Source organism: Rhinatrema bivittatum, chromosome 12, assembly GCF_901001135.1.
Source record: "Rhinatrema bivittatum chromosome 12, aRhiBiv1.1, whole genome shotgun sequence".
Lineage (NCBI taxonomy): Eukaryota > Metazoa > Chordata > Amphibia > Gymnophiona > Rhinatrematidae > Rhinatrema > Rhinatrema bivittatum.
In genome coordinates, this window is record NC_042626.1 from 81787204 (window position 1) to 81814169 (window position 26966).

At 50.4% G+C, this 26966-nt stretch overlaps 1 protein-coding gene across 2 annotated transcripts in view; it reads right to left on the reverse strand.

Moving 5' to 3' along the window:
* The window catches only part of SCRN2 (secernin 2), an 83368-nt gene extending 59233 nt beyond the window's left edge, over positions 1-24135 (reverse strand). Inside the window, exons 1-7 of one of the 2 annotated variants that reach the window (XM_029573267.1) lie at positions 23983-24135; positions 22744-22921; positions 22251-22432; positions 21976-22175; positions 21260-21475; positions 21009-21174; positions 19939-20067 (exon numbers count right to left, since the gene is read on the reverse strand). In XM_029573267.1, coding sequence (XP_029429127.1) covers positions 19939-20067; positions 21009-21174; positions 21260-21475; positions 21976-22175; positions 22251-22432; positions 22744-22917 — 1067 coding nt within the window. In that variant the 5' untranslated portion in view covers positions 22918-22921; positions 23983-24135. Of the gene's footprint in view, positions 1-19938; positions 20120-21008; positions 21175-21259; positions 21476-21975; positions 22176-22250; positions 22433-22743; positions 22922-23982 lie in introns of both variants that reach the window. The other variant, XM_029573266.1, reaches the window with a different exon arrangement.
* Positions 24136-26966: the final 2831 nt, after the last annotated feature.

Sequence of the window (26966 nt, forward strand, 5' to 3'; positions counted from 1 at the left end):
ATGGAACCGATAGTGTTCCGGTGAGTTGGAGCGCGTTGGAGAGGGCTGCGGAGTTAGTTCCCCAGGAGAGGTTGGTGTGTCTCCTGTGTCAGCCCTTGGTGGGGAAGTTTTCTGTATAGAGTCTGTACTCGTGGGTTCTTCATCCAGTATGAATGACGACTGTAAGGTACTAAAGAAGCCTTCTAACGAATGTGACAGTTGCCAGAAGGCATCTTTGGTGGCCTGTGGTAGAACCACTCTTTGTTGCTTATCTACCGGCTCGTTATGGTCTCTAGTTGAACTAGACTTCTTAGATGAAGAAGAAGCCTGCGAGGATGTCAGGTAGATAGGTGATTTTGAATGTCTTGAATGGGAGATCCGCGATGATCTTGAGGTTGAAGGACTGATTTCTAACCTATCTCTTCGTCTATAGTGAGATTCACCTGCATGCCTGTCATGTCTTGTTTTTGAGGCAGATGATTTGCGAGGTGGGTCTCGTTCCCGATGAGAGGAGGTTGTCCTTCTATCTGAGGAGTGTTCTGAAGACCTGCGTGTACGTTTAGGTGTTCTCTCGCCGAGTTGCGTACTGCCCGATAAGGAGTAGAGCTCTGGCCGTCTGCCAGAACGTTCCGTAATGAAGGCGCCTTCTGGATGTGGTAGCTTCCTTGATGCTATCTTGTGTTTGTAGGACGATTCTGTCTCTGGTCGTCCCGTGGACTGTGGTCGGGAATGTGGCGCAGTAATCACCTTTGGTGGTTTTTGCGTCTTGTGCGATGAATTCGGCGCCGACCCCGGCGCCGTCTTTGGTGCGCTTGGTTCTGGCGTCTCTCTCGGCGCCGATGGCTCTGGCGTCTCTCTCGGCGCCGATGGCTCTGCCGTCTCTCTCGGCGCCGATGGCTCTGGCATTTCTCTCGGCGCCGATGGTCCTCTAGGTACCGTTGATGGCGGCGCCCGTATTGAGGTTTTTGGATCCGGCGCAAAGAGCGGTGGTTCCCGCGCCGTAAAGGCAGCTGTCTTCGGCGCTGTCTTGTGTTTGCGGTCTTTGTGACGAGAAGATATCGTTTTTGAATGTGTCGATACCTGCTTCGTGTGATGTTGTGGTACGGGCGCCTTTGGGTATGGCGCCGTACTGCTATGTTGTTTCGGCGCCGTTTGTAACCTCTTTGGAGACGGTGCCGTTGTCGGCGTCAGCGCGCCCTCCGCGGACTCAGACGCCATTTTGCGTCTTTTTGTTGGCGCTCGATCCTTCTGATGATGAAGGCCTCGTTGCGAGTCCCTGCTTGAGTTACTCGACGCCCTCTGCGGTCGGGGAGAACAGAGCCCTGTTTCCCTTGTACCTGCTTTTCCTTTGGGCGTGAGGAGTCGGAAGATGCCGTTCTGGGCATTGAATATTTTAATTGCTTCACCGGGCCCGGTGAAGAGTGAACCTCCGAGGGATCCGAGGTGCTTAAAAGTTCTTGTAGACGATAGGCCCTTTGGCGTTTGGCTCTCGGGGACATCTTTTTACAAAATTCGCAGTTGGGTACATCGTGGCTGCCGCCGAGGCAGCGGTAACAGCGGTCATGGCCATCCGTGACCGACATCACCTTACCGCAGCGGCAGCGTTTGAAACCCGATTTGGACATTGAGGAGAATGTCAGCTCCGCGTGCTATCTCGCGCGCGGAAAGAACAGACTGAGGAGAATCTGTACTGCCTGCGCGGGAACCCACGCGCAGCCGCAGAGGGTACAAAACTCTATCCTCTGCTTTATCAAGCTCCGCCTCCCGGACCTGATTGACAGATCCCAGGACAGCATGGCTAATTCATCCCTGCTATCGACGGGAAACCACTGCTATTAATTGCATCAGTAGCATGGGATCTTCTTAGTGTTTGGGTAATTGCCAGGTTCTTGTGGCCTGGTTTTGGCCTCTGTTGGAAACAGAATGCTGGGCTTGATGGACCCTTGGTCTGACCCAGCATGGCAATTTCTTATGTTCTTATGCTTCGAGTGGGACTCTCAAGGTCCCACCCCACATACGGAAGCTGTGGTACATCCCAGGAGTCTGGACTGATCCGGGTACATACAGGGAAAGGAAAATTGGTTCTTACCTAATTTTTGTTCCTGTAGTACCATGGATCAGTCCAGAGTCCCGCCCATTTCAGCACTTGGGCAACGGAGAGTCCGCTTGTTCAGTACTTTGTTTTTCTCTGTAGATTAGTTTTCAAAGTTATAACGGGTTCTGCTGCCACTTAGGATTCGTGAGCAGTATGTTTGGCATTGCAGGGTTTCTCCTCCCCCTGTCCATGAGGAGGTTAAAATTGTTAATTGTTGATGTTGGTCTTAATTGTTCTGCTTTGATACAGTGTAATACTGACGGACTGTAGGTGGCACCTCAGGGTATAGGACAGTCAGTCAAAACTTCTCTGTCTCCATCTCCTGGAGGGGAGGCAAAACCCAGGAATCTGGACTGATCACTGGTACTACAGGAACGAAAATTAGCAGGTAAGAACCAAATTTTCCTTTCCACTGTCTGACTAAAATGGAGTGCCGAGACTACCTTAGGCAGAAAAGGAGGCACCATGCATAAAGATACTCCCAATTCAGACCACTGAAGGAAGGGATCTTGACATGACAAAACCTGGAGCTCCAAAATTCTCCTGGCTGAACAAATAGCCATCAAGAAAACTACTTTTAAGAGTCAAGTCCTTAACCGTATCCCTCTTTAGTGGTTCTGACTGAGCCTCACATAATCCTGTAAGGACTAGATTCAGATTCCAAGATGGACAAATGTTCTGCACCTGAGGAACCGTATAACATGCGGATGTGCATACAGAGGATACCCTTGCACCTTAACCTGGAGACAACCAATGTCGCTACCTGGACTCTCGGGGAAGCTTCTGCCATCAGGAACAAGGGAGGAGGAGAACTGACCATTGCTCGCCTCCCACTCCACTTCCCTCCAGAGATACCATATGCTGAGGGAATGTCCCAACATGGACAAAAGCTGCAGTAGTCAAATTGCTTTGAGCATCTAAACAGTGCTGATACAAACAGAGAGAGTGAGGACTGAATTGCTCTCAGACAGAAAGCCCCACAGATAGCAAGGCACTTGGACCTGTTCGTTCCCAGTGCCTAGCGCTCCTGAACTTCGGCTCTAGGCAGCCTCCTGCGCACACACCATCACTTGGGCGTCCCTCCAGGAAGTGTGCAAATATGTGCTCAAGACCTAAAAATTAATTACATAATAACAAAGCGGACTCTCCCTTACTTCCATGCCTCTGACAGGCGGGACTCTGGACTGATCAGTGGTACTACAGGAACGAAAATTATCAGGTAAGAAACAAATTTTCCTTTCCTTGTATGTACCCGGATCAGTCCAAACTCCTGGGATGTACCAGAGCTACCTTACCTGGGATGGGATCCGGAAAGGACCACTCGAAGCACACCTTCTCCAAAACCACCGGAACCTAGTATTGGACATCCAGTCTGTAATGTCTCGCAAACGTATGCAAGGACTTCCACGTAGCCGCCATGCACTTTCCTGTGGAGAAACCATCTGGCACTCTGCCCAAGACACCGCATGCGAACGAGTAGAGTGAGCCCTTAGACCAACAGGAAGAGATCTACCACAAAGGAGATAGGCCGAGCTAATAGCCTCCTTCAGCCAGCGAGCTATGGTAGTCTTGGAGGCCATCTGACCCCGCTTGGAGCCACTCCACAGCACAAAAAGATGGTCGGAAACATGAAACTCATTTGTAACCTCCAGATAAAGGAAAATTAGTTCTTACCTATTAATTTTCATTCCAGTAGTACCACAAATCAGTCCAGACTGTGGGTTGAGCCTCCTTTCCAGCAGGTGGAGACAGACCAAAACTGAAAGGATATCCTATATGAGGACAGAGCCTATCCTGTAACCCTTCAGTATAACTATTGTCAAAGCAGAAAATAAAACCAGAGTAGGATCAAGCATGTAACCATAAAGCTTAATGGAGCAACTGTAGAATAATGTAAGAAACATGGTATAACTATACGCTCTTGCATATACTTGGTGTTTAAATGACCAAGGCTTCCAGTGTAATTGCTAGGTATTCTTGCACAAAAATGAAGTATTAGAATCTGCAAGACACAAGCTTCGAGAGGACAGAAATAAAGACAGACAGGGAAGGGTGTCTGGACTGATCCGTGGTACTACAGGAACGAAAATTAACAGATAAGAACTAATTTTCCTTTCCCTGTACGTACCTGGATCAGTCCAGACTGTGGGATGTACCAAAGCTTCCCTAAACCGGGTGGGACTGAGACAGTCCCGCTCGAAGCACTTGCCGCCCCAAAGGAACCGAAGACCGGAGCGGGCACATCCAGACGGTAGTGACGAGCAAAAGTATGCAAGGACGTCCAAGTGGCGGCCCTGCAAATCTCCTGCGGAGAAATGGATTGACTCTCCACCCAAGAAGTAGCTTGAGAGCGCAGAGAATGAGCCTTCAGGCCCTCGGGAACCGGTCGACCTTGGCAAAGATAGGCCGAGGAGATCGCTTCTTTCAACCACCACGCAATAGTGGTCTTAGAAGCCGGCTTACCCCGGTTAGGACCACTCCAAAGGACAAAGAGATGGTCCGAAACCCTAAAGTCGTTGGTAACCTGGAGATAGCGAAGTAGGACCCGTTTGACATCAAATCGGCGGAGGTCGCCCCCAGTCGTACCCGCAATCCCCTCTGGGGAAAACGCAGGGAGTTCTACCGACTGGTTGACATGGAAGGCGGAAACAACTTTTGGCAAGAAAGAAGGGACCGTCTTGAGAGAAACCCCTGAATCGGAAAAACGCAAGAAGGGCTCCCGACAGGACAACACTTGAATCTCGGAGATCCGCCGAGCGGAGGAGATAGAGACCAGAAAGACAGCCTTTAGCATAAGGTCCTTTAGCGTAGCGTGGCGGAGAGGTTCGAACGGAGCCGCACAGAGAGCCCGAAGGACCAGATTAAGACTCCACGACGGGCACGTGGCACGAGAAGGGGGGCAGAGATATTTAACGCCCCTCAGAAATCGAATCACGTCCGGGTGGCCCGCTAGGGAATGACCTTCCACCCGACCCAGGAGAGAGCCGAGCGCGGAGACTTGCACGCGCAGAGAACTGAAGGAGAGGCCCTTGGAGAGACCCTTCTGAAGAAAGGAAAGAACCACAGAGACCGGGGCGGAGCGCGCTGGGATACCTGATTCCGCACAAACAGACTCAAAAACCTTCCAGTTACGCACGTAGGCTAGGGAAGTCGACTGTTTCCAGGCTGGTAGCAAGGTGGAGATGACCTCCTCCTTATAGTCCTTGCGCCTCAGGCATCGCCATTCAAAAGCCAGGCCGCTAGACAAAAGCAATCGGCCTGGTCGAAAAATACAGGCCCCTGTCGAAGAAGACGAGGTAGATGACCAAGTCGGAGAGGTCTGTCCGTCGCCAGGTTGATGAGATCTGCGAACCACGGTCTTCGCGGCCACTCGGGTGCTACCAGAACCACGGGTCCCCGGTGGAGTTCGATTCTTCTGAGAACTTTTCCAACTAGAGGCCACGGGGGGAAATACGTACAGAAGGACGTCCACTGGCCAAGGAAGAGCCAGAGCATCCACGCGCTCTGAGCCGTGCTCCCTCCAGCGGCTGAAGAACCGATTTGCCTTGGAGTTGCGCAGGGTCACCATGAGGTCTAGGTAGGAGGTCAGAGCCATGGCCGTATCCGAGAGTTCCCACTCCCCCGGATCGAGTGATTGACGGCTGAGAAAATCGGCTTGAACATTTTCCTTGCCCGCGATGTGGGAGGCCGCCAGGCACTGCAGATGCCGTTCCGCCCATGTGAAGAGACGGCTGGCTTCCAGGGCCACCAGGGGACCGCGAGTGCCCACTTGGCGATTGATGTAAGCCACTGTGGTAGAGTTGTCGGACAGGACTCTTACCGCCTTGCCGCGGAGCAGGGGGGAGGAAGGGCCAGGCGCACTGCCAGGGTCTCCAACCGACTGATGTGCCAGCGAGACTGAGTCTGCGACCAGGTTCCTTGGGTGGACTGGGAGAGACAAACTGCACCCCAGCCCGACAGTCTGGCGTCCGTGGTCACTATCGTCCACTGTGGCACTTGGAGAGGCATCTCCTAGAGGAGCGACAGCCACCACTGCAATTCGTCAACTGTAGAGTCCAAGAACGGAAGGACCATGTGAAATTGTTCCGACACCGGCTGCCAACGGGATAGCAAAGCTTTCTGTAATGGATGCATATGAGCAAAAGCCCAGGGGACGAGGTCAATGGTGGAAGCCATGGATCCCAAAACCTGCAGGTAGTTCCAGGCCATCGGGGAAGGTGGCGCAATCAGATTCTGGATCTGCTTGATCAGCTTGAGAGCGCGCGCATGCGGTAAGAAGACCTTGCCTACTCGGGTGTCGAAGTGGGCTCCCAGGAACTCTAACTCCTGGGAGGGCTGAAGGTTGCTCTTGGAGAAGTTCACTATCTACCCGAGGGAAGCGAGAAGAGATAATACGCGATCCACTGCCTGTTGGCAGGAAGCCGCCGACTTGGCCCTGATGAGCCAGTTGTCCAGGTAGGTATGAACAAGGATTCCTTCCCGAAGAGCCGCCGTGACCACCACCATGACCTTGGTGAAGGTGCGAGGCGCGGTCGCAAGACCAAAAGGAAGCGCCCGAAACTGGAAGTCCTGGTTGAGACCATGGAAGCGGAGATACTTCTGGTAGTCGCAGTGAATCGGAATATGGAAGTACGCCTCTGCGAGATCAAGTGAAGCGAGAAACTCTCCGGGGCGAACCGCTGCGATGACCACTCGCAGGGTTTCCATGCAGAAATGAGGAATTTTGAGGGCCCGATTGACCCTCTTGAGGTCCAGGATCGGGCGATAGGACCCGTCTTTCTTGGGAACGACGAAGTAAATAGAATACTGGCCGGCGCCAAGCTCCCTCTCCGGGACCGGGACCACCGGGCCCAGATCCAGGAGTCTGATGAGGGTTTATTCCACCGTGGCCCTCTTGGACCGCCCGCATGGAGAAAAGAGAAGAAGATCCGGAAGATCGCAGACAATTTCAAAGGTGTACCCGTCTCTGATAATGTCGAAGACCCACTGATCTGACGTGATTTTGGCCCATTCCTCGAAAAACAGGGAGAGGCGGCCGCCTAGGGAGGGGACCGAGGAATGAGTCAACTGAACTTCATTGTGTGGCAGGCTTGGGAGTGGAGCGCGTGGGCTGGCCCTCGTGAAAGAGCCGCCGCCCACGAAAGGGCTGCAACCAAGACTGAGATAGGGAAGAATAACCCCTCGAGGAACCACCCCGCCCGCGCGGAGTATAACGACGCTGGCCCCGGAAGTGAGCACGAGAGGGTGTGTAGGACCGGGATGGTTTAGGATGGTCCTCCAGGAGCTTATGGACCTTGTTTTCCCGTTAAGGAGTCCATAAGCTTCTCAAGGTCCTCACCAAAGAGCTGCTTACCCTTGAAGGGCAACGTACCTAACCGGGCTTTGGAGGACTGATCGGCCAACCAATTGTATAGCCAGAGGAGTCTCCGGGCAGACACCGCCGAAGCCATCGCCTTCACCTGAACACGAACCAGAACGTAGAGCGCATCTACCCCGTAAGCGATTACGGCTTCCAGATGCTCTGCCGGCGGGAGGTCCTGGGTGCACAGTAACTGTTGAACCCACCTGAGGCCTGCCCGCAGCATGAGACTGCTGCAGCAAGTCTCTCGGACTCCGAGAGCCAAGACTTCGAAGATGCGTTTCATGTGAGCTTCCAGCTTACAATACTGACCATCCTTGAGCGCCGTCAATCCCTCCACCAGGATCGTGGTATGCTTGGTGACCGCCGAAACATAGGAGTCCACAGAGGGATTCTTTAAAAGTTCCAAGCATTCCTCCAGGAGGGGACAGAGTTTGTCCATGGCACGCCCCACCCGGAGAGTCCCCTCGGGAGCCTCCCATTCCCGTAGGATCAGGAGTTTGAGCATGGGATGGAAGGGAAAAGCGGTAGCCGGAGCCCTGAGACCCCCCCAGGACTGGGTCCATATCATTGGGCAAGGAGGCCATCAGGTTATCCGCAGTGGGCCCCTCCAACCCCAATTCCTGGAGGACAAAGGGGATGAAGGGCTCTAACTCCTCCTTGCGGAACAAGCGAAGGGCTCTGGGGTCGTCCTCCTCCAGAGGAAGGGTACCCTCTGGATCCGGGGTAGCGGCGGAGTCCAGAACCCCTGGATCCACCGGGGGGTCGGGAAGGGGGGGCACCCCCGGGACCATCCGCACCCTAACCAGCCCCTAGGGCTCCGCAGCTGGGCCAGCAGTCAACGGTGCAGAGCGAGGGATTTTTGGCAGGCAGTGGGTGCTGGCGGAGGGGGGGGGGGCATCTCAAAAAAATCCGGCCCCCCAGCCCCAGGCAGCTCCGAAAACGGAGCCGCTGAAAAATCCAAAATGGCCGCCGTTCCCGGGCTTTGCCGACCCAGGAACGGCCTTGGCCATGCCAGAGGAAGTCGATCCCCAGGCTAAATTTGCTTGTCCTGCCGAGGAGGGACCTTCCCCACCCGGCAGGCAAGCAGAGCAGAGGCCCTGTCGTGAAAATCGCGAAAAGGGCTGCCCACGAGAGAGGTAGGCTGCCTGCCGCAGCATAGGAGAGCCGCTTCTGAAAAAAAAAAAAAGCTGAGAAAAAAAGGTTTGACTGACAGCCTGCAGGCCCGGAGTGAAGCAGGAGGGAAACCTGCTGACTCCTGCCTGTCTGGCTGCCGGTTCAAGGCCTCCTGAGACCAGAAAAAGAAAAAAAGTACTGGTCTACTGCTGCAAATAAGTTAAAGGTAGGGGAATACCTGTAACTTATATTCAAACTTTGAAATTAATTCTAATTATTTATTTTTTTTTCTGAGTGCAGCAGCCAGGTTCTAAACCCTCTTGGCAGCCGGGTGGGGGGGGGGGGGGGAGGCGAGACCTGGACAGACTCGGTCCCCACACCAGGAAGCGGGTATGGACTCAGGCTATGCAGCGCACAAGGGGCAAAGCCCCTCTGAGTCCGGCAAGAGCTGGGAGACAGATGTGTCTCCCACACAGAAGAAAAGGAAAAAAGTCACTAAGAAATTCTCTTTTAATAGGAAGAAGACTAGAAATAAGTACTTGCTTGATCCTAAGGAAAAGAAGAAGAAAAGGCTGACTAGCCTAAGGCAGAGAATCGAAGGGTGAGCTGCTGCACTTGCTGGAGACAGACGAATACTGATGGGTTACAGGATAGGCTCTGTCCTCATATAGGATATCCTTTCAGTTTTGCTCCGTCTCCACCTGCTGGAAAGGAGGCTCAACCCACAGTCTGGACTGATCCGGGTACGTACAGGGAATGGAGCAATGTTCTGCGAACGTCTAGCTTCTGCAAATCCCTGGACAAGGGATCCGAATGGTCTAATTCCGCAAAAGCTGGAAGCTCCACCGATTAGTTGATATGAAAGGAAGAAACCACTTTCGGGAGAAAGGAAGGCACTGTCCGTAATGAAACCCCCGACTCCGAAATCCGCAAAAAAGGTTCTCTACAGGAAAGAGCTTGGCGTTCCGACACTCTACGAGCCAATGTAATGGCCACCAGAAAGACTACCTTCAAGGTAAGATCCTTCATAGTCTCCCTCTTCAAAGGGTGTCGAGCATAGAGCCGTGAGAACTAAATTTAGACTCCAAGATGGACAAGGATGCCTCAGCGGAGGACACAAGTGCTTTGCTCCCCTTAAGAAATGAGCCACATCTGGATGTGCCGCTAACGCTATACCTTGCACAGAGCCACGCAAACAACCAAGAGCCGCCACTTGCACACAAAGGGAACTGCACGACAAGCCCTTGGACAGACCAGCCTGAAGAAAACACAGAATATCCGACACCGAGGCCTGGGTAGGAGAAACATCTCTGTCTAAACATCAAGCCTCAAAAATCTTCCATACTGTAACATATGCGAGGTTGGTGGATGTCTTACGCAATCGCAGGAGCGTAGCCACTACGGCTGGAAAATAGCCTTTGCCCCGTAACCATCGCATTTCAAAAGCTATGCCGCTAGACAAAAGCGATCGGCTTCCTCCAAACAAACGGGCCCTCGATGTAGCAGATCTGGACTGTCTGGAAACCGCAGTGGACCCATCACCACTAGATTGAGGAGGTCTGCAAACCATGGGCATCTGGGCCAATCCGGGGCTATGAGGATGACATCCGCCGGATGGAGCTCTATTCGCCTGAGTACTTTGCCAATCAACGGCCAAGGTAGAAAGACGTACACTAGAACGTCGGTGGGCCAGGGCACGACTAGAGCATCCACGCCCTTTGCTCCAGTCTCTCTGCGACGAGCGTAGAAACACGGAGACTTGGCATTCCGAAACGTCGCCATGAGATCCATGCTGGGCGTACCCCATGTGTCACATATTAGTTGAAAAGCTGCATCCGCTAACTCCCATTCCCCAGGATCTAGGCGATTTCGGCTGAGAAAGTCTGCCTGCACATTGTCCACGCCAGCAATGTGAGACGCCGCTATGCTAAGTGCTGTTACGCCCAGCTGATCAATTGACGAGCCTCGACTGCCACTGGCTGACTTCTGGTCCCTCCTTGATGACTGAGGTACGCTACTGTGGTTGCATTGTTCGAGAGAACTTTGACGGAACTCCCCTGAAGGAGAGGACGAAACACTTGTAACACTAACCACACCGCTTGGGTCTCCAGACGATTGATTGACCACTGTGTCTCCTCTGGAGACCAAAATACCTGTACAGATTTCCCCCGGCATACCACCACTCCCCCAACCGGAGAGACTGGCATCCGTAGTGACCACTGTCCAGTCAGGCACCTCCAGGGGAACACCTCGGGTTAAACTGTCCGTTACCAGCCACCAATCGAGACTGAACCGCGCTGCATCCGTCAGTGGGAGAGGAAGAAGAAACAGTTCGGAGACGGGATTCCAGCGGGAAAGCAACGCGGCCTGTAAAGGTCGCATATGAGCAAAGACCCGGGAAACCAGTTCCAAGGTTGATGTCATCGAGCCGAGAACTTGCAAGAAAACCCAGACCCTGGGAGGATGCTTGAGTATCAAGGCTCTTACTTGAGCCTGCAATTTGGAAATGCGTTCTGTGGAAAGAAATACTCTGCCCTGTTGTGTGTCGAACAGAGCCCCCAAATACTCCAAGGACTGAGAGGGCACGAGCCTGCTCCTGGATAAATTGACCACCCAGCCCAGCGACTGAAGTAGCTGGAGTACCTTGTGAACTGCCAACCGGGCCAGTGGTTCCGACTTTATTTATTTATTTAGAATTTTTATATACTGACATTCTTGATAATATATCAAATCATATCGGTTTACAATGGAACAGAATAATCGCAGTTATGGCGTTACATAAAACAAGTAGTCAAAACATTCAAAACAGGTGAATATAAGTAAAATTATAAATAATATAAATACTTATGAGTAAGCAGTTCCAGTGAACCGCTATAACTATTATAACTAATAATTAATTATAACTAAGAATAAGATGTCATCTGGAAACAATTAACAATTGACAAGTATGATGAAGCAGCATAGTCAGTGATGAAAATTGGGTTATTTAAAACTATGTTGCTATGAGAAGGCGGGAAAGAGAGGGCGTGGAGGGTTCAGTGGAATCGGGCCCAGAGGCATCGGGTGGTCATGGGGAGGGAGAAGATAATGAATCACAGGTTGGAAGATGGGTTGCGAGGAACCGGCTGGCAAATGGGGAATAGGAGGAGGGGGAAGAGGGAGGAATAAGAGGCATTAAGTCAATGCTAGAGAAGTTAAGTCTGTCTGTGTTTCAGTTAAGACCATTGCGTTCAGTTAAGTCTATTGATGGATTGACCAGTGTCCACCCTAGTGTCCTGTTATTTATTTATTTTTTTTTTTGGAAACTAGCCGATTTTTTTTTTTTTGGAAACTAGCCGATTCGACTTCGCTCGAATCGGCTAGTTGTACAGGTAGGGATGTTCCAGCAGCCCTTCCTTCCAGAGATGGGCTGCCACAACTACCATTACCTTGCTGAACGTCCTGGGCACGGTGGCTAGTCCAAAGGGCAGCGCTCGAAACTGAAAATGCTGACCCAGTATCGCAAAACGAAGGAACTTCTGGTGATCCGACCGGATGCCTATATGAAGGTATGCCTCCGTGAGATCCAGGGACGCCAGAAACTCTCCCTTTCGCACCGAGGCAATGACTGACCAGAGCGTTTCCATGCAAAAACGTGGCACTCGTTTGAGATCCAGAATGGGCCGAAAGGATCCCTCTTTCTTTGGCACCACGAAATAAATGGAATAACGGCCCTTCCTTCTTGCCTCTGGAGGTAGTTAGGATGGCTCCTAACTGCCGCATGCGCTGCAAAGTTTCCTGGACTGCTCTTCGCTTGGTTGCTCAGGGAGAGATGAGAAACCTGTCCCGAGGACGCCATGCAAAATCTAAAGTGTAGCCTTGTCTTATCCCGGCCAGCACCCACTGATCCGTTGTTACCTTTGCCCATTCTTCGAAAAATAGGGCTAGTCTGCCCCCTACCGCAGGCACCGAGGAATGGACCGGCGCCCCTTCATTGTGAAGACTTAGCCCCCGAAGTAGACTGGGAATTCCTGGCTCTGCCGAATTTTCTGCCACAAAAGGACTGGGACCAGGACTGCTGTCTAGTTGGCGCCTGACGAAAAGAAGAACTGGGCGCTCTAGCTGGCCAGAAACGGCGATTCCCTCTGAATCTGGCCTGAGACGAGAAAGCACCTCGTGACTTAGGTCTGTCCTCCAGCAGCCTATGGACCTTATTCTCTCCCAGAGATTGAATCAGATCTTCCAAGTCCTTTCCGAAAAGCAATTTGCCCTTAAAAGGCAAAGAACCCAGCTGTGCCTTGGAGGACACGTCCGCCAACCAATTTCTTAATCACAGGAGTCTCTGAGCAGAGACCGCGGATACCATGGACCTCACCGACGTCCGCAACAGATCATGAAGCGTATCAGCACTGTAGGCCATTGAAGCTTCTAGCCGTCCTGCTTGGGTGGCCTCTTCATCGGAGAAACCCGTGTTAGCCTGTAACTGTTGAACCCAGTGCAGACCCGCTCACAAGGCAAAATTGCTGCAGGTGGCCACCCGCACTCCCAGTGCCGACACCTCAAAAATCTTTTTAAGCTGCACCTCCAAATTCCTGTCTCTCAGGTCCTTGAGTGCTGTAGACCCTGTGACCGGGATCGTGGTCTTCTTGGTAACCGCGGACACCACCGCGTCCACCCTGGGCACTCGTAGCAGCTCTAAAGCATCCTCCAGCAGAGGATATACCTTATCCATGGCTTTACTCACCTTCAAACCGAGATCCGGGGTATCCCACTCCCAGAAGAGCAAGTCCGTAGCTGAAAAATTGACAAGGGAAGGAAGTAGCAGGGCCTTTCAGACCCAGCAAAACCGGATCCATCGCTCCCAGTTTGGATTCCTCAGGTGGCCCCTCAATGCCGAGCTCAGCCAAAATAGATGGGATAGGGATAAGAAGACCCAGCTCCTCCCTTCTAAAGAGACGGACCACCTTAGGGTCGTCCCCTTCCGTCACATGTGAGCCCCTCGCTGAACCCTGCGGATGCACATCAGCGTCAGCATCCACCCCCTGCGGGGGCTTGGACTGAGGGTCTGGGTCCCCAGGGTCAGTATCTTGATCAGAGGTGTCTGAGTCAATCTGAGTGACCCCTGTTTGGAGAAGGCGCTTAGGTCTCGATGGGTCAAGCAGCCCCCTGAGACCTACAGCCAGGGCCGGCGGAAGCACTAGGCGAACTAGGCGATCGCCTAGGGCGCTGAGCATTAGGGGGCGCCGAGCCGCTGATGGCCAATGGCCGCCGGTGGACGTCATCCCAATAGCGGCTGAGCGGTGAACTACTGCTATGCTGTGTGCCGGATACACACAGCAAGAAGATCGGCAGGACCGTGGTACAGTCGCGTCTAAACATGCTGGTGCTCCTCCTCCTTCCTGCCCGCGCGGCTCCGGCAACATTTTTCTTCCGGGGCCGCGCGGGCAGGAAGGAGGAGGAGCATCAGCCAATGCAGGAACTTCTCCTCCTTCCTGCCCGCGCGGCCCCGGAAGAAAAATGTTGCCGGAGCCGCGCGGGCAGGAAAGAGGAGGAGCATCAGCCGCGTGCCGGAAGGAGGAGGAGCATCAGCCACGTGCAGAAGAGGATCAGCGCGGCTCGAGAAGACCGGGGCCGCTGCAGAGCCCATCCTGCAGTGGCCCGTGAAGAGGAGGCCCAGAGATGAGAGAGAGACTGAGGGTTTGTACAGTGTGCATGTGTGCGTGTATGAGATGAGTTGAGAGACTGTGTGTGTGTGTGTGTGTGGGAGTGAAGACCTGAATGTTTGCAGAGACAGCATGGGAGAGCCTCTGTGTGTGTGAGAGACAGCATGTGATAGTGAGAGCCTGTGCTTGAGCAAGACAGCATGTAGGAGTGAGAGAGAGCCTGTGTGTGTGTGTGTGTGTGTGTGTGTGTGTGTGTGTGTGAGTGAGTCAGCATGTGACAGTGAGAGCCTGTGTGTAGGAATGATTGTATGAGAGAGAGCATGTGACAGTGAGAGCCTGTGTGTAGGAATGATTGTATGAGAGAGAGCATGTGACAGTGAGAGCCTGTGTGTAGGAATGATTGTATGAGAGAGAGCATGTGACAGTGAGAACCTGTGCTTGAGCAAGACAGCATGTGGGAGTGAGAGTTAGACAGCATGTGCAAGAGAGAGACTGTGTATAAATGATTGTATGAGGGACAGCATGTGAGAATGAGTGCCTGTGTATGTGTGAGAGAGAAAGCGTGTGAGAATGAGAACCTGACTGTGTGTTTGAGGGAAGCAGACAGATGGAGAGAAAAGAAATATGTTATAAAAGGAATTGGCAAAAAAATAAGAAAGGGAAGGTGGAAAAAAAAAAAGCCTGTGACCAACCGATTAGAAAACTAAGATCAGACAGCAAATGTAAAAAGAAATAAATTACTTTTTACTGATTGGCACATGTAATCTTTGGGAATGTGCAAGAGTAGCACTTTCTCTATGCGGATCTCACAATGTACGAGATCAGCATAGAGGAACTGGAAGCCCATGGGGCCTGCACAGAGGAGGCAGCAGAATGTGCTTCAGTGCCAATAGCAGCAATCAGCACCTCCGCAATAGCCATACAGCAGCAGTGACAGTGGCAGCAGAAGAATGAGAGAGGCTCTGAGGTTGCTGGCAAAAGAAAGAGAGGGGGTCTCTGCCTTTAGTGTGTGCATGTGTATGAATGGGAGTCTGCCTGGCGGTGTATGTGTGTGAATGCATGGGTGCTTGCCTGAGGGTATGTCTGTGAATGAGAATGTATGGGTGTCTTCCTGGGGTTTGTATGTGTGAGAATAGGTGCCTGCCTGTTTGTGGTGTATGTGTGTGTGTGAGAATAAATTGGTGCCTGCCTGGGGGTCTGTGTGTGTGAGAATGAATGTGTGCATGCCTGGGGGATGGGGAGGGAGTGGTGTGAAAATGAATGGGAGCCTGCCTGGGGTTCAGTGTGAGAATGACTAGGAGCTTGCCTGTGTGTGTGTGTGTGTGTGTCTGTGTGAGAATGAGTGGGAGCTTGCCTGGCAGTGTGTGTTTGTGAGGGAGCCAGTGAGAGTGAGAGCATGAGTGTGTATGAGAAAATCCAGGGGAGTAAGAGTTTGTGTGGGGGTGTGTGTGGAGGGGGAGAGAGTGCCTTAGAGCCTGAGTGTGTCAGTGTCTGTGAGAGCGAGAGGTTATGGTTGGGTATAAGAGCATGACTGTGAATGTATGTGACAGTGTATGTGTGAGAGAGAATGGACATGTGAGTATGTGTGAGAGAGAGAGGATAACCTCCTAATCCTCGACAATATCAGAGTGACTGGAAATCAAGAGCTCCCATGTATGGACAGCAGGGGCTTTTTAAAATCCTTATTAGTTTTAATTATTGTGTGTTATTTGATATATGTACTGTTTTGAAATATTTTATTGGTGTTTGGGAAATTGTAAAAAATGTATATGATTTTAATTAATAGAAATTCTATTTATCAGTAGTTTTAAAATATTTTATTAGTATGGTTTTACTATTATAACTGATGCTTTGTTTCTTGATTTTATTTGTTTTATGAGGAATGGTTGTTCTGTTTTTCCATTGCTAATACACAGAGTCTGGCTTCTTGGGGTTTCCATTTCAGTTTTTTCTAATTTGTGCTCCTTTATTTTGTATTCTGTATTTGGTGAGGGTCTGTCTCTGCTCTGTGTGTGTGACCATGATGAGAGATTCTGCTATCATATAGTGTCTGTATAGAGATCTATAGCAATTGGGTTTGTTTTGTTTCCTCAGTAGGTGGTGTATTGGTATTCTAGGACCCAGTGTAATATTTACCCTTGCTTATTCACAGGTAGGGTTATTGTTGTTTGAGTCCTTGGTGTTATTACTGTTATGTTATGATGGGATTGCAGTATAGATTTTGGGTGTCTTTTTTGCGGTGCTTTGTGTTAGTTCACAATGTGTCTGGCAGTGGAAGGTGTTTGTGCTGCTGTTGCTGTGAGGTGACACCAGAATTTGAAAATATCTTTTAGTATGATGAGCTGTAAGGGAAACATCCAAGCTCCATTGTTTGGGGGAATTTCAGTGGATGCACAGAGATACAGAACTGGAGGTGCAGGATTTGTATTGACATTCTGTCCCTTCCTATATATTCCAGACTTCACTCTCATAATCCATATAGAATTAGTTGAATGAGGCTATCAAATAATTTTATAGTAGTTTTACTAGAAGTGTGAAACTGGCCAGCTTTTTAAAATAATGCAGAGGACCCTTTGGACTTTTTTTAACAACACTTTTTTTTTATAACCAATTTTAAAGCAGGGTGTGATGAAGAAATGTCATTTTGGCTCCCCCCCACCCAAAACAAATTCTTCTGTCTAGAGATGCCACTGATTTTCTGTGGCACACAAATGCATTGGCCCCTGGGCGCCGGAGACCCTTGGTGCGCCACTGGGTGCGAGCCATATGGGGCCGCAAGTGGTGGCAAAGAGGAGTGGAGATTTGTCGGGCCGCAAGCAGTGCCCAATCTGCTCGCGACCCAGAAAACCCCAGTCAGCGGGCGTGATTGAGAATGAGGTAGGAGTCTGGGCCGAGACCGGAGGGGGGGGGCGCAAGGAAGAAGGCTCGCCTAGGGTGCCAAATCCCCTAGCACCGGCCCTGCCTACAGCGTTTCTTGGAAATATGCTTGGACCCCAGAGAGAGACGGATTTTAAGCCAGACTGCTGCTTCCCTGATTTTTTTGCTTTATAAGCTTTATGGAGCAGTAAAACAAAGTCCAATGAGAAAGAGGAAGAGGAGGAGTCAGAAACCTATCCTCCGTTGCTGGCAAATCATGATGCAAAAAGTCCCTTTCACCTGGGAACCCTCTGCTGAGGAGAAAGAGGAGGTGGTTAAAACCCGTCCCCCATCGCAGCACAAGTGGCAGCTCTGAAAGACTGCAAGATGGCATCCGTTCCTCCGCTGAGCGGGAACGGGTCAGGACCAGCTTGACCTGCAGTATCTGAGCCCACAGTCACTCGGATAGATTTAGTTTTCACTATTTTGACAGCATTAACGGCCCCAGAGGACCCCTCCCCCCGCGACAAACACGCGGAGCAGAGGCCCTCCCGTGAAAGGCGCATGCGGCATGAAGAAGATCGCGGCATCGAGAGAAAACAGAAATTTACACTGACAAGAAAAATTTTTAAAAATAACTCACCTCCGCTCCTAAAACGCGCCAAGACAAGGAGGAAGGAGAGAGCCGCCGCAATACTGCCGGCCAAATGAAAAGTTAAACTTTTTTTTTTTTTTTTTAGAAACTTGCCCGGAAGTGGTCAAGGTGCTGATTCCTGTAGGGTGGAGTGAACCAGGCTCCCCGGTGTCGCACCCAAAGCTGCCCAAGAAAGAAATTAGAGTCCTCTACCCTCTTATGCAGCTGCCTCATGACCAGTGGGGGATGGTCCTCTTAGGACCTTACTACCCCCTGGGAGGCTGAAGACAACACTGCTACGACTAAGGTTTTGGGGTTTTTTTAAGCCAAATTGACTAAGAAATAAGAAAAGGAACCAAAAAACCACCTAACTCTAACTCCCAAAACAACCTACCACACAGTCCAGACTGTAGGTTTGGTACCCCCACCATCTGCTGGAAATAGAGGAATATTGCCGGACTGTAGGTGGCACCATTCTATTTATAGGCGGAGCGTTGTTATGGTAACTGCTCCGTCTCCATCTGCTAGAGGGTGGGCCAAACCCAGGAGTCTGGACTGATCCAGGCACGTACAGGGAAATCCTGTTCTGGTAGAGGGTAAAAAGTTTCCCCATGGCTCTGCCAACCTTTAAACCACAATCAGGAGTCCCCCATTCCTCTTCTACTAACTTCCTAACCGACTTGTGGTAAGGGAAAGAAGTTGGAGGATCTCGGATGGCATCTGGTACCGGGTCCTCGCCGTCCAAATCCTGGTTCTCCTGAGGCATTTTAACTCCAAGAACCTGGTAAGCCAAGGGAAGCAAAACCTCCAGCTCTTCCCTTTCAAAAAGGGCAAAACCTTAGGGTCCTCCGGCTCATGAATAAGAGAGGCCGGGTCATCCCCTTGACCCGCATCCTTGGTAGCCGGAATAACCGGAGCCACCAGGGGAGCTTGGCCAGACCCCAAACCAGTACCACCAGGAGCTATGATAGCATCTTCAGGATCAACAGCCCCAGCTGCATCACCCTGCGGGCGAATCAAGCCCTGTGCTGAGGCATAGGAGACCTCCTGGGACCCCCTGAAGGACCCTCAGTGGGCTGGACTGGTGGAATCTGCGGCTGTGGTAGTCCCCCAAGCCGCTTTCTGTCTGGCCATATAGGCATCATGAAGTAACAAAACAAAGTCTGTGGAGAAAAGCCTCCCTGCACCAAAACCAGCATGGTCTGGTTAAAAAACAGGCAAAACCAGAGCTTTCCTCCCCCTTTCTAGCCCTCCCGGCCCATTCCCCAACCCGGAATGGGCCAGAGACAGAGATGGAGGACCTCCCCTGGCGACGCGGGAACTGCCGCGGCAAAATCCAAAATGGCCGCCGTTCCCGCGCCAGCCGGGTGAGGTAAAAAAAAAAAGTTGCAGCAGGTCCAAAAGACAATGATATTCAACTCTGTTTAGTGAGAGAAGGAGCCACAGACGAACCCTCCCCACTGTCAGCACAGTTAGCGCATAACCCCGACCTATTAAGCCGGGAAGAATCAGAGCCGCATGAACTGCATGCCCTGCCACGAGCCATAAGGTAGAGATAAAATTAAAATCTTCTCTCTGAAGGTACTCGCCACGACAGAAGAAAAGGTCCCCCAAACAAACAGCCAGAGCCCCACAAAAAGCTCCTACCTAAGGGGAGGAAGTCGCTCGCCTGTAGAGCAGTGCTCCGGTGCAAACACAATATTGTTATTTTTTGTTTGTTTTTTAATTAGCTTTAGTTAAAAATGTACAACCTGCCCTGAAAAATAGGCAAAAATAGCCAAAAGATTCTTGTAAAAAAGTATTGTAAAGAGCCTGCAGCTGCCTCAGCAGCTTGACAACCAGATTTACACCTCACGGGCGCCCAGACCAAGCACACACAAGGGTTCCAACCCCCGGCTCAGCTGCCTCAACCGGACAGGGAAGAACCCGAAGGATTCTAAAAAAATAAAAGAAACCCCTGGGAGGAAGACTCAAAAGAAAAAACTTAGCTGAAAAAAATTAGTCAACTGCAGGATTAACAGCCTCTGCTATCTGCTGGAGACAGAGAAATACTGAGGAGCTGCAGGTGGCACGGTTGCTTAGATATGTTTTTTTTCTCTGTCTCCATCTGCTGCTAGGGGGAAATGAACCCAGGTGTCTGGACTGATCCGGGTACGTACAGGCAAACAGAATTCCTCCCCTGTCCTGTGCTGTGCTCCCAGGACACATCTAGGCCCAGTTTCAGCTGCACCCTATCACCTGATGCTGCTCAGCTTACCTGGCTGAATGCTCTGCTCTGATTGGCCGCCTGATGCTTTTCGTACAGTTGGTGCCTCCGATCAACCTGAGACTGAAAACGGGGGATGTTCTTTGCAGGGTCCTGATCACCAAAATTAGGAGACATTGCCTTGGGAACAGAAGTCACATGGGAGACGAAGATAAAGGGTTTAAACACTGACCTGGGGAGAGAGCAAAACACTGAGATGTCTGCTGCAAACCTGGACAAACATCCTCATCTAGAACATACATGAACAGGCACCTTCAGCTTCCAGAGACCTTCCACACACCATCTCCTACACGTACACAGCTCCAAACCACTCAGACCATCTCTGCACACACATAAGTGCCAAGTATGGGATCTCAGTACCACAAACTCCAGGCTCAGTCCCACAGACTGATACTAGCCCCAGAAACTTTGTTCCACCTCTGACCAAGAGTTAAATTTCCAGTGTTAAGAAAACATGAATTAAGCCCACTCACCTCTCTGCATCAGGAGGAATTGCCAATGCTTTGATTAATGTGGGATTTGCATGGAGTAGCATTAATTTGTATGCACAGTTTTACTCATGGTTGTGCCTTGTTGCATCATAAGTAAAGTCATGCACAGCACTGTGCACAACTTCCATTAGTAAGCGGGGAAGCTCTCCCTCACACCAGGATCAAGTAGGCTGATCCAGTCCTGGTTTTGCATGCAGAGTTTGTGATTCTGATCTTCCTATTAATTTCCCAAAATCTGCCAGTCTTCACGTTATATTATTCTAAACCTTCCAGTCCTTTACCCTCCCACCAAAGACATTGCTCAGAGAGGCACACGGAAATTGCCCGTGGCACCTGTTGAAGACTTCTAGTGTGATCGCCATGGGATGCAGACTGAAAATGTTTTGGTTTTGTCTTTGAGCACAAAAAGGTTGTTTTCTCTATGCCTTTAAATAGATCCCAAAGAAAATCTGATTGAAAAATCCCTCTGTGCAAGAGGGCAAACCCAGGAGCAGATCAGGCTGGTTAGTGAGGTGGTAGGCCAAACATGCACCCATTCCTTTAGCTTTCAGACACACACAATCTGCAGACCTGGAAGGGTCTGGTGTGGCTGTGAAAAAATGGACACAGGGTAGTGAGGGATCCTGAGGGAGGACGGACACCATGCTGGCTGTGGTGCAGAACTCTCCTGAATCCATACAGATACCGCTGTCCTTGTCACGCAGGATATCCATCATTGTCTGCATGGTGATGACACCTGGCAATGATGCAAGGCAGAAAGGAAGGGATCAGATCCCAATCTGCTAAGCAGGAAGCAGGCGATGGGCTGGTCTTAGTCTTACCTTCATGTTTCTGGAGAAGTTCTCTGCCTGCATGGCACCGAGCCTTGGCTGCCTCCATGCGGACTGGCTGATTGATCAGAGAGAAAGCAGCTGAAAAGTTAAAATCGCCCTCTCCATTCCACCAACCCTGGCTCTGAGCATACTTTCGCAGCTCAGGATGCTCAGCTGAGATCTCTGTGGTAATACTCAGCTGGTTGGAGATATTTCTGGATCCATCTGTAATTAACAAAACAAAGGGACTCAGGGTTGACTGTACTTTTATTCCTCAAGATACTTCCGATTACTGTGCACTGAATGTATGCCCCCTGCTGAGAGAGGCTGGAATGCAGAAGCTGTGAGTTCCCCATCATGCAGCTTTTCCTCCAGCATTCCTTACAGTGCCCCCTACTGGGAGAGGCTGGAACCACTGAGACTTCTCAGAGTTTTATCTGATACCACACTACTAATTCTATAGTTTCTTAATTTAATCAACAAAGTCTGAGAATGTCATGCTATGACCAGGACATAAAACCACTTTCAGCTTACTCCAATATCAATAATTTGAAGCCATAGACGGCCGACTATCACCCGTGCCTCCATTCTCCCACAAACTGATCCCTTCCCTATTGCTGACTGGGTCTGGATCCTTCAGGTGTCTGGCCTGCTGCACTGCTTTGAGAAAGAAAACGTCATCTTGGCCTGACAAGATCAGTTGCCCTAATTTCTAACCTGCTCACCTTGTATTCTCAGAGCTGCCCAGTAGTGTCCTGCTGTCTCCAGCACCCAGGCCTCCTTTCGGTCTGTCAGAAGGAAGGTATTATGATAAGTGAAGAGGGTGGGATCCTCCCTGCAGCTACCCCCTTGACCATACTTTACCAGTAGCTGGGTGATAACATCCAGGGCACCACGTGCTGATGAACCCCTCTCCAAACCCAATCTACAATAGAAAGAGCATTTTAGAAGAGTGGGCAGAATTCCCCAGGAAAGACAGACAGACTGACAGACATCTTACCTAACCAAATCCATTCCCAGGAGTGCCTCCCCCTCTGTTACTGGCTCCTTTGTCCACACAGCTTCATTTCCAATGCATACCCCATGCTCATTCGCTCCCATCTCTGCTCCCCAGAGCCAGGCTGGGCGGCTCAGAATCACTGCATGGGTTGCCAAAGCCTGATCCAGCTCCAGGTAGGTACACTGAATGCAGGAAAGAGACCGTGAACAAAATTCATTCGCCAACTCTTACTATAGTCACAAATAGGCAGAGACAAAGACAGAACCAGAAACACACTCAGAGATATACAGAAACAAGTGACAGAATTTCATGAAGATTGCATTCACTCGCTTGGTGGGAGACACTCAGGCCAGCTTAAATCTTCTCATATTCAGAGAGGCAGAGCCCCCCTCCCCATATAATAATAAGGGATAGAAGCACACAAAGTCAACATCCAAACAGCAAAGAAACTGCACAGTCAGATACAAAGTTTGCAGCAACACAATCTACTCACCATGACCTTTGACCCTTGTGGATGGAGAGCTGCAGGGGAATAGATCACCTCCTGCACCTCATTTCTGGGTCTATCTGAATTTTTTCCAAAGATGACTACTTGGGATGCAGAAGCTGGAGGGAGGGCCACAAAACAATCACATGAGCATGGTGGAGTGAAGTCTTTACCAGCCATACTGCTGAAAAAAGAACAAAGCAACAGTATCAGGTACCAAGTTCACTCAAACCCAAATAGCTGTACAGGGGTGGGATCTCCCCCTCAGAATCTGCGGCATAAGAAGTTGCCATACAGGGTCAGGGTCCATCAAGTCCAGCATCCTGTTTCCAACAGTGGCCAATCCAGGTCACAACTACCTGGCAAGTACCCAAATATTAAATAGATCCCATGCTGCTATAGCACATTGATAGTGCTATTTTTTAAGTCTACTTGGTTAATAATAAGCGACATAGCAGCATTATGACATTCTCCGGTTTATTCCCCATTTCCTTCCTAATAATTCCTAACATTCTGTTTGCTTTTTGACAGCCACTGCATACTGAAATGACGATTTTAAAGTTTTGTCCGGGTCAGAGATTGGATGCTGGGCTCCAGGGTCACTAGTCTGATCCAACATGGCATTTATGCTCAAACTTTTCAAGTTTTAGCTTGCTTTTCTTTCATCTGTTTCCCTTTACTTCCCTTACTCCCCGCTGCGTGTCTTTCGTAAATCTGCCAGCAGGAGGGGCCCTGGTAGTGCTGCACGCTTTGTACCTTTCACCATCTAGCTTAGTCCCACTAAAATGATTAAATGTTTCCGAAAACTCCCAGTGCCCGAGTGCATGTCTATATCTACAAAAAGTCAGAAGAGCACAAGAAATGAATCCTGCATCCCCCACCCCCATGAGCAACAAACTAGACTGCAAAAGAAGAGTCTCGAGTGCATGTGGTGCTGTGAACTCTGCCAAACCACATAGCGGCTTAGATCCTCTTTCTCTGCCTTGGCAAAGGTTGCGCCTTGATGCTGGGTGTAGCCCAGCATTAACGCCCAATGCCATAGGGTCCCGATAGCAGCCAGGGGGCCACAACGTGACCCCTGCATGGACCTGCGCAGCCGTATCAACTCTCTGGAGTATCCCCTCTCTTCTCGCAGGCTGCGGTGGCTTTCACAGACTCATGCAGGGGGGGGGGGATCATTAATGGCTCTATAAGAGAGTCAGATGCGTCTTACAAGCTCTATAACGCGCCTGCCCCCTCACCTACCTGCTACGACAGCCGGGGAGCAGCGAGAGGAGGGAGAAAAGCAGCGCCACCGTGCGGCCGGAGGAGCCTCAGCACAGAATCCCCGCTGTACATTGACAGGTGGAGCCCCCAGCACTGAGTCCCAGGGGCAGACACAGGGAGGGCTTCCAGCGGTAGACTAACATGGGAGGCACTTCTACTAATCCTGTTACTGCTAATCACTCTCATTCTTCGAGGAACTATGCTGAATCTGCACCTTTAGCCCAAAGTTGTTTTCCTCCTCATAAATCCCTCCTGGCACTGGTCCCAAATCACAGAGTCCAGCAGACTTGCCCCCACCGCACCTCTCGTTAAATGCTCAGACAGAAAAATGCCAAGAGCTTTCCTTCTTTCGGTCATACACAGATTTAAAGGCCTGCAACTGGGGGCCCTGATGGAGCAAGGACTGAGGCTGAGCTGGCCTCGCATTGCCCTGCATTAACCCCTGCTGCTGTCATCCCATCTTTGAGAGCTGTGGTTGTTGAGGTGGAGACAAGTACAGAATTGGTAATGGCGTGGGTGCTTTGATCTTCCCCTTCCCCGTGAGCTCACCTGTCTGACTCATCGCATGGCAAAACCAAGTCCTCTGTAATCCTGGGGGAACATTTTCAGCACTAAATTTGCAGATTGGATTCTAGTCAGCCATTTCTTCAGATTCAGAGTGGAACAAGTTTCCCTTTATGGAAGGCAGCGAACTGAGATCCAGCAATTTGTGAGTTGATGATGCTCACTAGTTACTGTTAATGCCAGGGCTGGCTCAAGGTGGTCTGCTTCCTGAGACAAGGGATGAAATGGTGCCCCCCTCCCCCACCCAAGGCATAGCACAGCATAGGTCCAATCATCAAGAGGGTCAATGGGTAGTGAAGGCAGGTTTCCCAGAGGGGTGGCAGAATGCCAGAGATTTTTCTGCCACACTCGCAAGAACCCTTATCATTTGCCTCCTCTCTTCCTCAGCATCTGCCTCTCACCCCACTCCCATACAATATTGTTACCTCTTTACCTCCCTCTCCTTTTCCTCACTCTCATCTTCTACCTCTCCCTTCCTCCCTCACTCATACCCCCTGCGGGCAGGGCTGTTTTAAGCCTCTATGGAGCCCTGGGCAAACCTCACTAAGATGGGCCCCTCCCCACTCCTCATCATATAAAATGTTTGCACAATTTATGAACCATGGACTCAGATGATTCTGTGGATAATATGGCATCCGAGTTACCTTCTCTTCTTTTTATTTTTTTTTTTACTATTTTATTCTTTAATTTTTTTTTTTTTTTTAGATCAAGCTGGGCCCCAGGCAAGTACTCCAGTTACCCTATGGATAAAACGGCACTGCCTGTGGGTCTTCTTCCTCTTGTCAGCAAGAGGTGGGAATCCCGTAGGCATGTCTTTTAACCCCACCTCCTTGTAGGTCTTTTTCCTTCTGCCAGTGAGCTGTAGTTTGGGGATCCTTGGTGTGGACATACAGTAAGGTGGCTGCCACAGGGACAGTTGGGGAGCACGTGCTGCTGCTCCAAATTTTGCCACCTGAGGTGACTACCTCATCCTGCCTAATGCTAGAACAAGTTCTGAATAATACTCCATCTGTCAATTGGTGCAATTCTGAAGGTCAATGCCCAGTAGCAGCAGATCTGCATTTCTTTCACGTGGACTGGGGAGAAAGCAGAGTTGCTTACCTGTAACAGGTGTTCTCCCAGGACAGCAGTATGTTAGTCCTCACAGATGGGTGACATCATCAGATGGAACCCTGTCATGGAACACTTTTGTCAAAGTTTCTAGAACTTTGACTGGCACACTGAGCATGCCCAGCATGCCACCAGAGGCCCCATGGGGGTCCCCCTTCAGTCTTGTTTTATGGCAGAAAAGTATGAGCGAAAAATAAAACAACAAAACGTAGGTGAACCCAACTCCACGGGGTGGCAGGTGGGTTTCGTGAAGACTAACATCCTGCTGTCCTGGGAGAACACCTGTTACAGGTAAGTAACTCTGCTTTCTCCCAGAATAAGCAGGATTGTAATCCTCCTCACAGATGGGTGAATAGCAAGCTGCAGGCTGCTCCCGGAACACCCTGGGCCAACAGACATCCAATAATGTGCAACACGCACAACAACAGGGGCTGTTGGCAACAACGGGGGCAGCCTGAACATCATACTGGGCCCTAGGTAGGGCCCTGTTTTATTGCATCGCCCACCTGAGTTCTTTGTAAACCGGCATGATGTGCTGCACGAATGTCGGTAAATAAAAGTTAATAAATAAATAAATAAATAAGAGTTGAGTTCTTACACTGGAAACAGATATGAACATAAGAACATGCCATACTGGGTCAGACCAAGGGTCCATCAAGCCCAGCATCCTGTTTCCAACAGTGGCCAATCCAGGCCATAAGAACCTGGCAAGTACCCAAAAACTAAGTCTATTCCATGTTACCGTTGCTAGTAATAGCTGTGGTTATTATCTAAGTCAACTTAATTAATAGTGAGTTGACTGAAAAAGAACTTTCTCCAATTAGTTTTAAATGTGCCACATGCTAACTTCATGGAGTGCCCCCTAGTCTTTCTATTATCTGAAGGAGTAAATAACCGATTCACATCTACCTGTTCTAGACCTCTCATGATTTTAATCACCTCTATCATATCCCCCCTCAGCCATCTCTTCTCCAAGCTGAAAAGTCCTAACCTCTTTAGTCTTTCCTCATAGGGGAGCTGTTCCATTCCCCTTATCATTTTGGTAGCCCTTCTCTGTACCTTCTCCATCACAATTATATCTTTTTTGAGATGCGGCAACCAGAATTGTACACAATATTCAAGGTGCGGTCTCACCATGGAGCGATACAGAGGCATTATGACATTTTCTGTTTTATTCACCATTAAGGATACACTGGCCAAAGATGCTGTCCCGTCGACCATCCTTGTCCAGGCACTAATGGGCTGCGAAGGTGTGGAGGGAGCTCTACATCATGGACTTGCAGATTTCG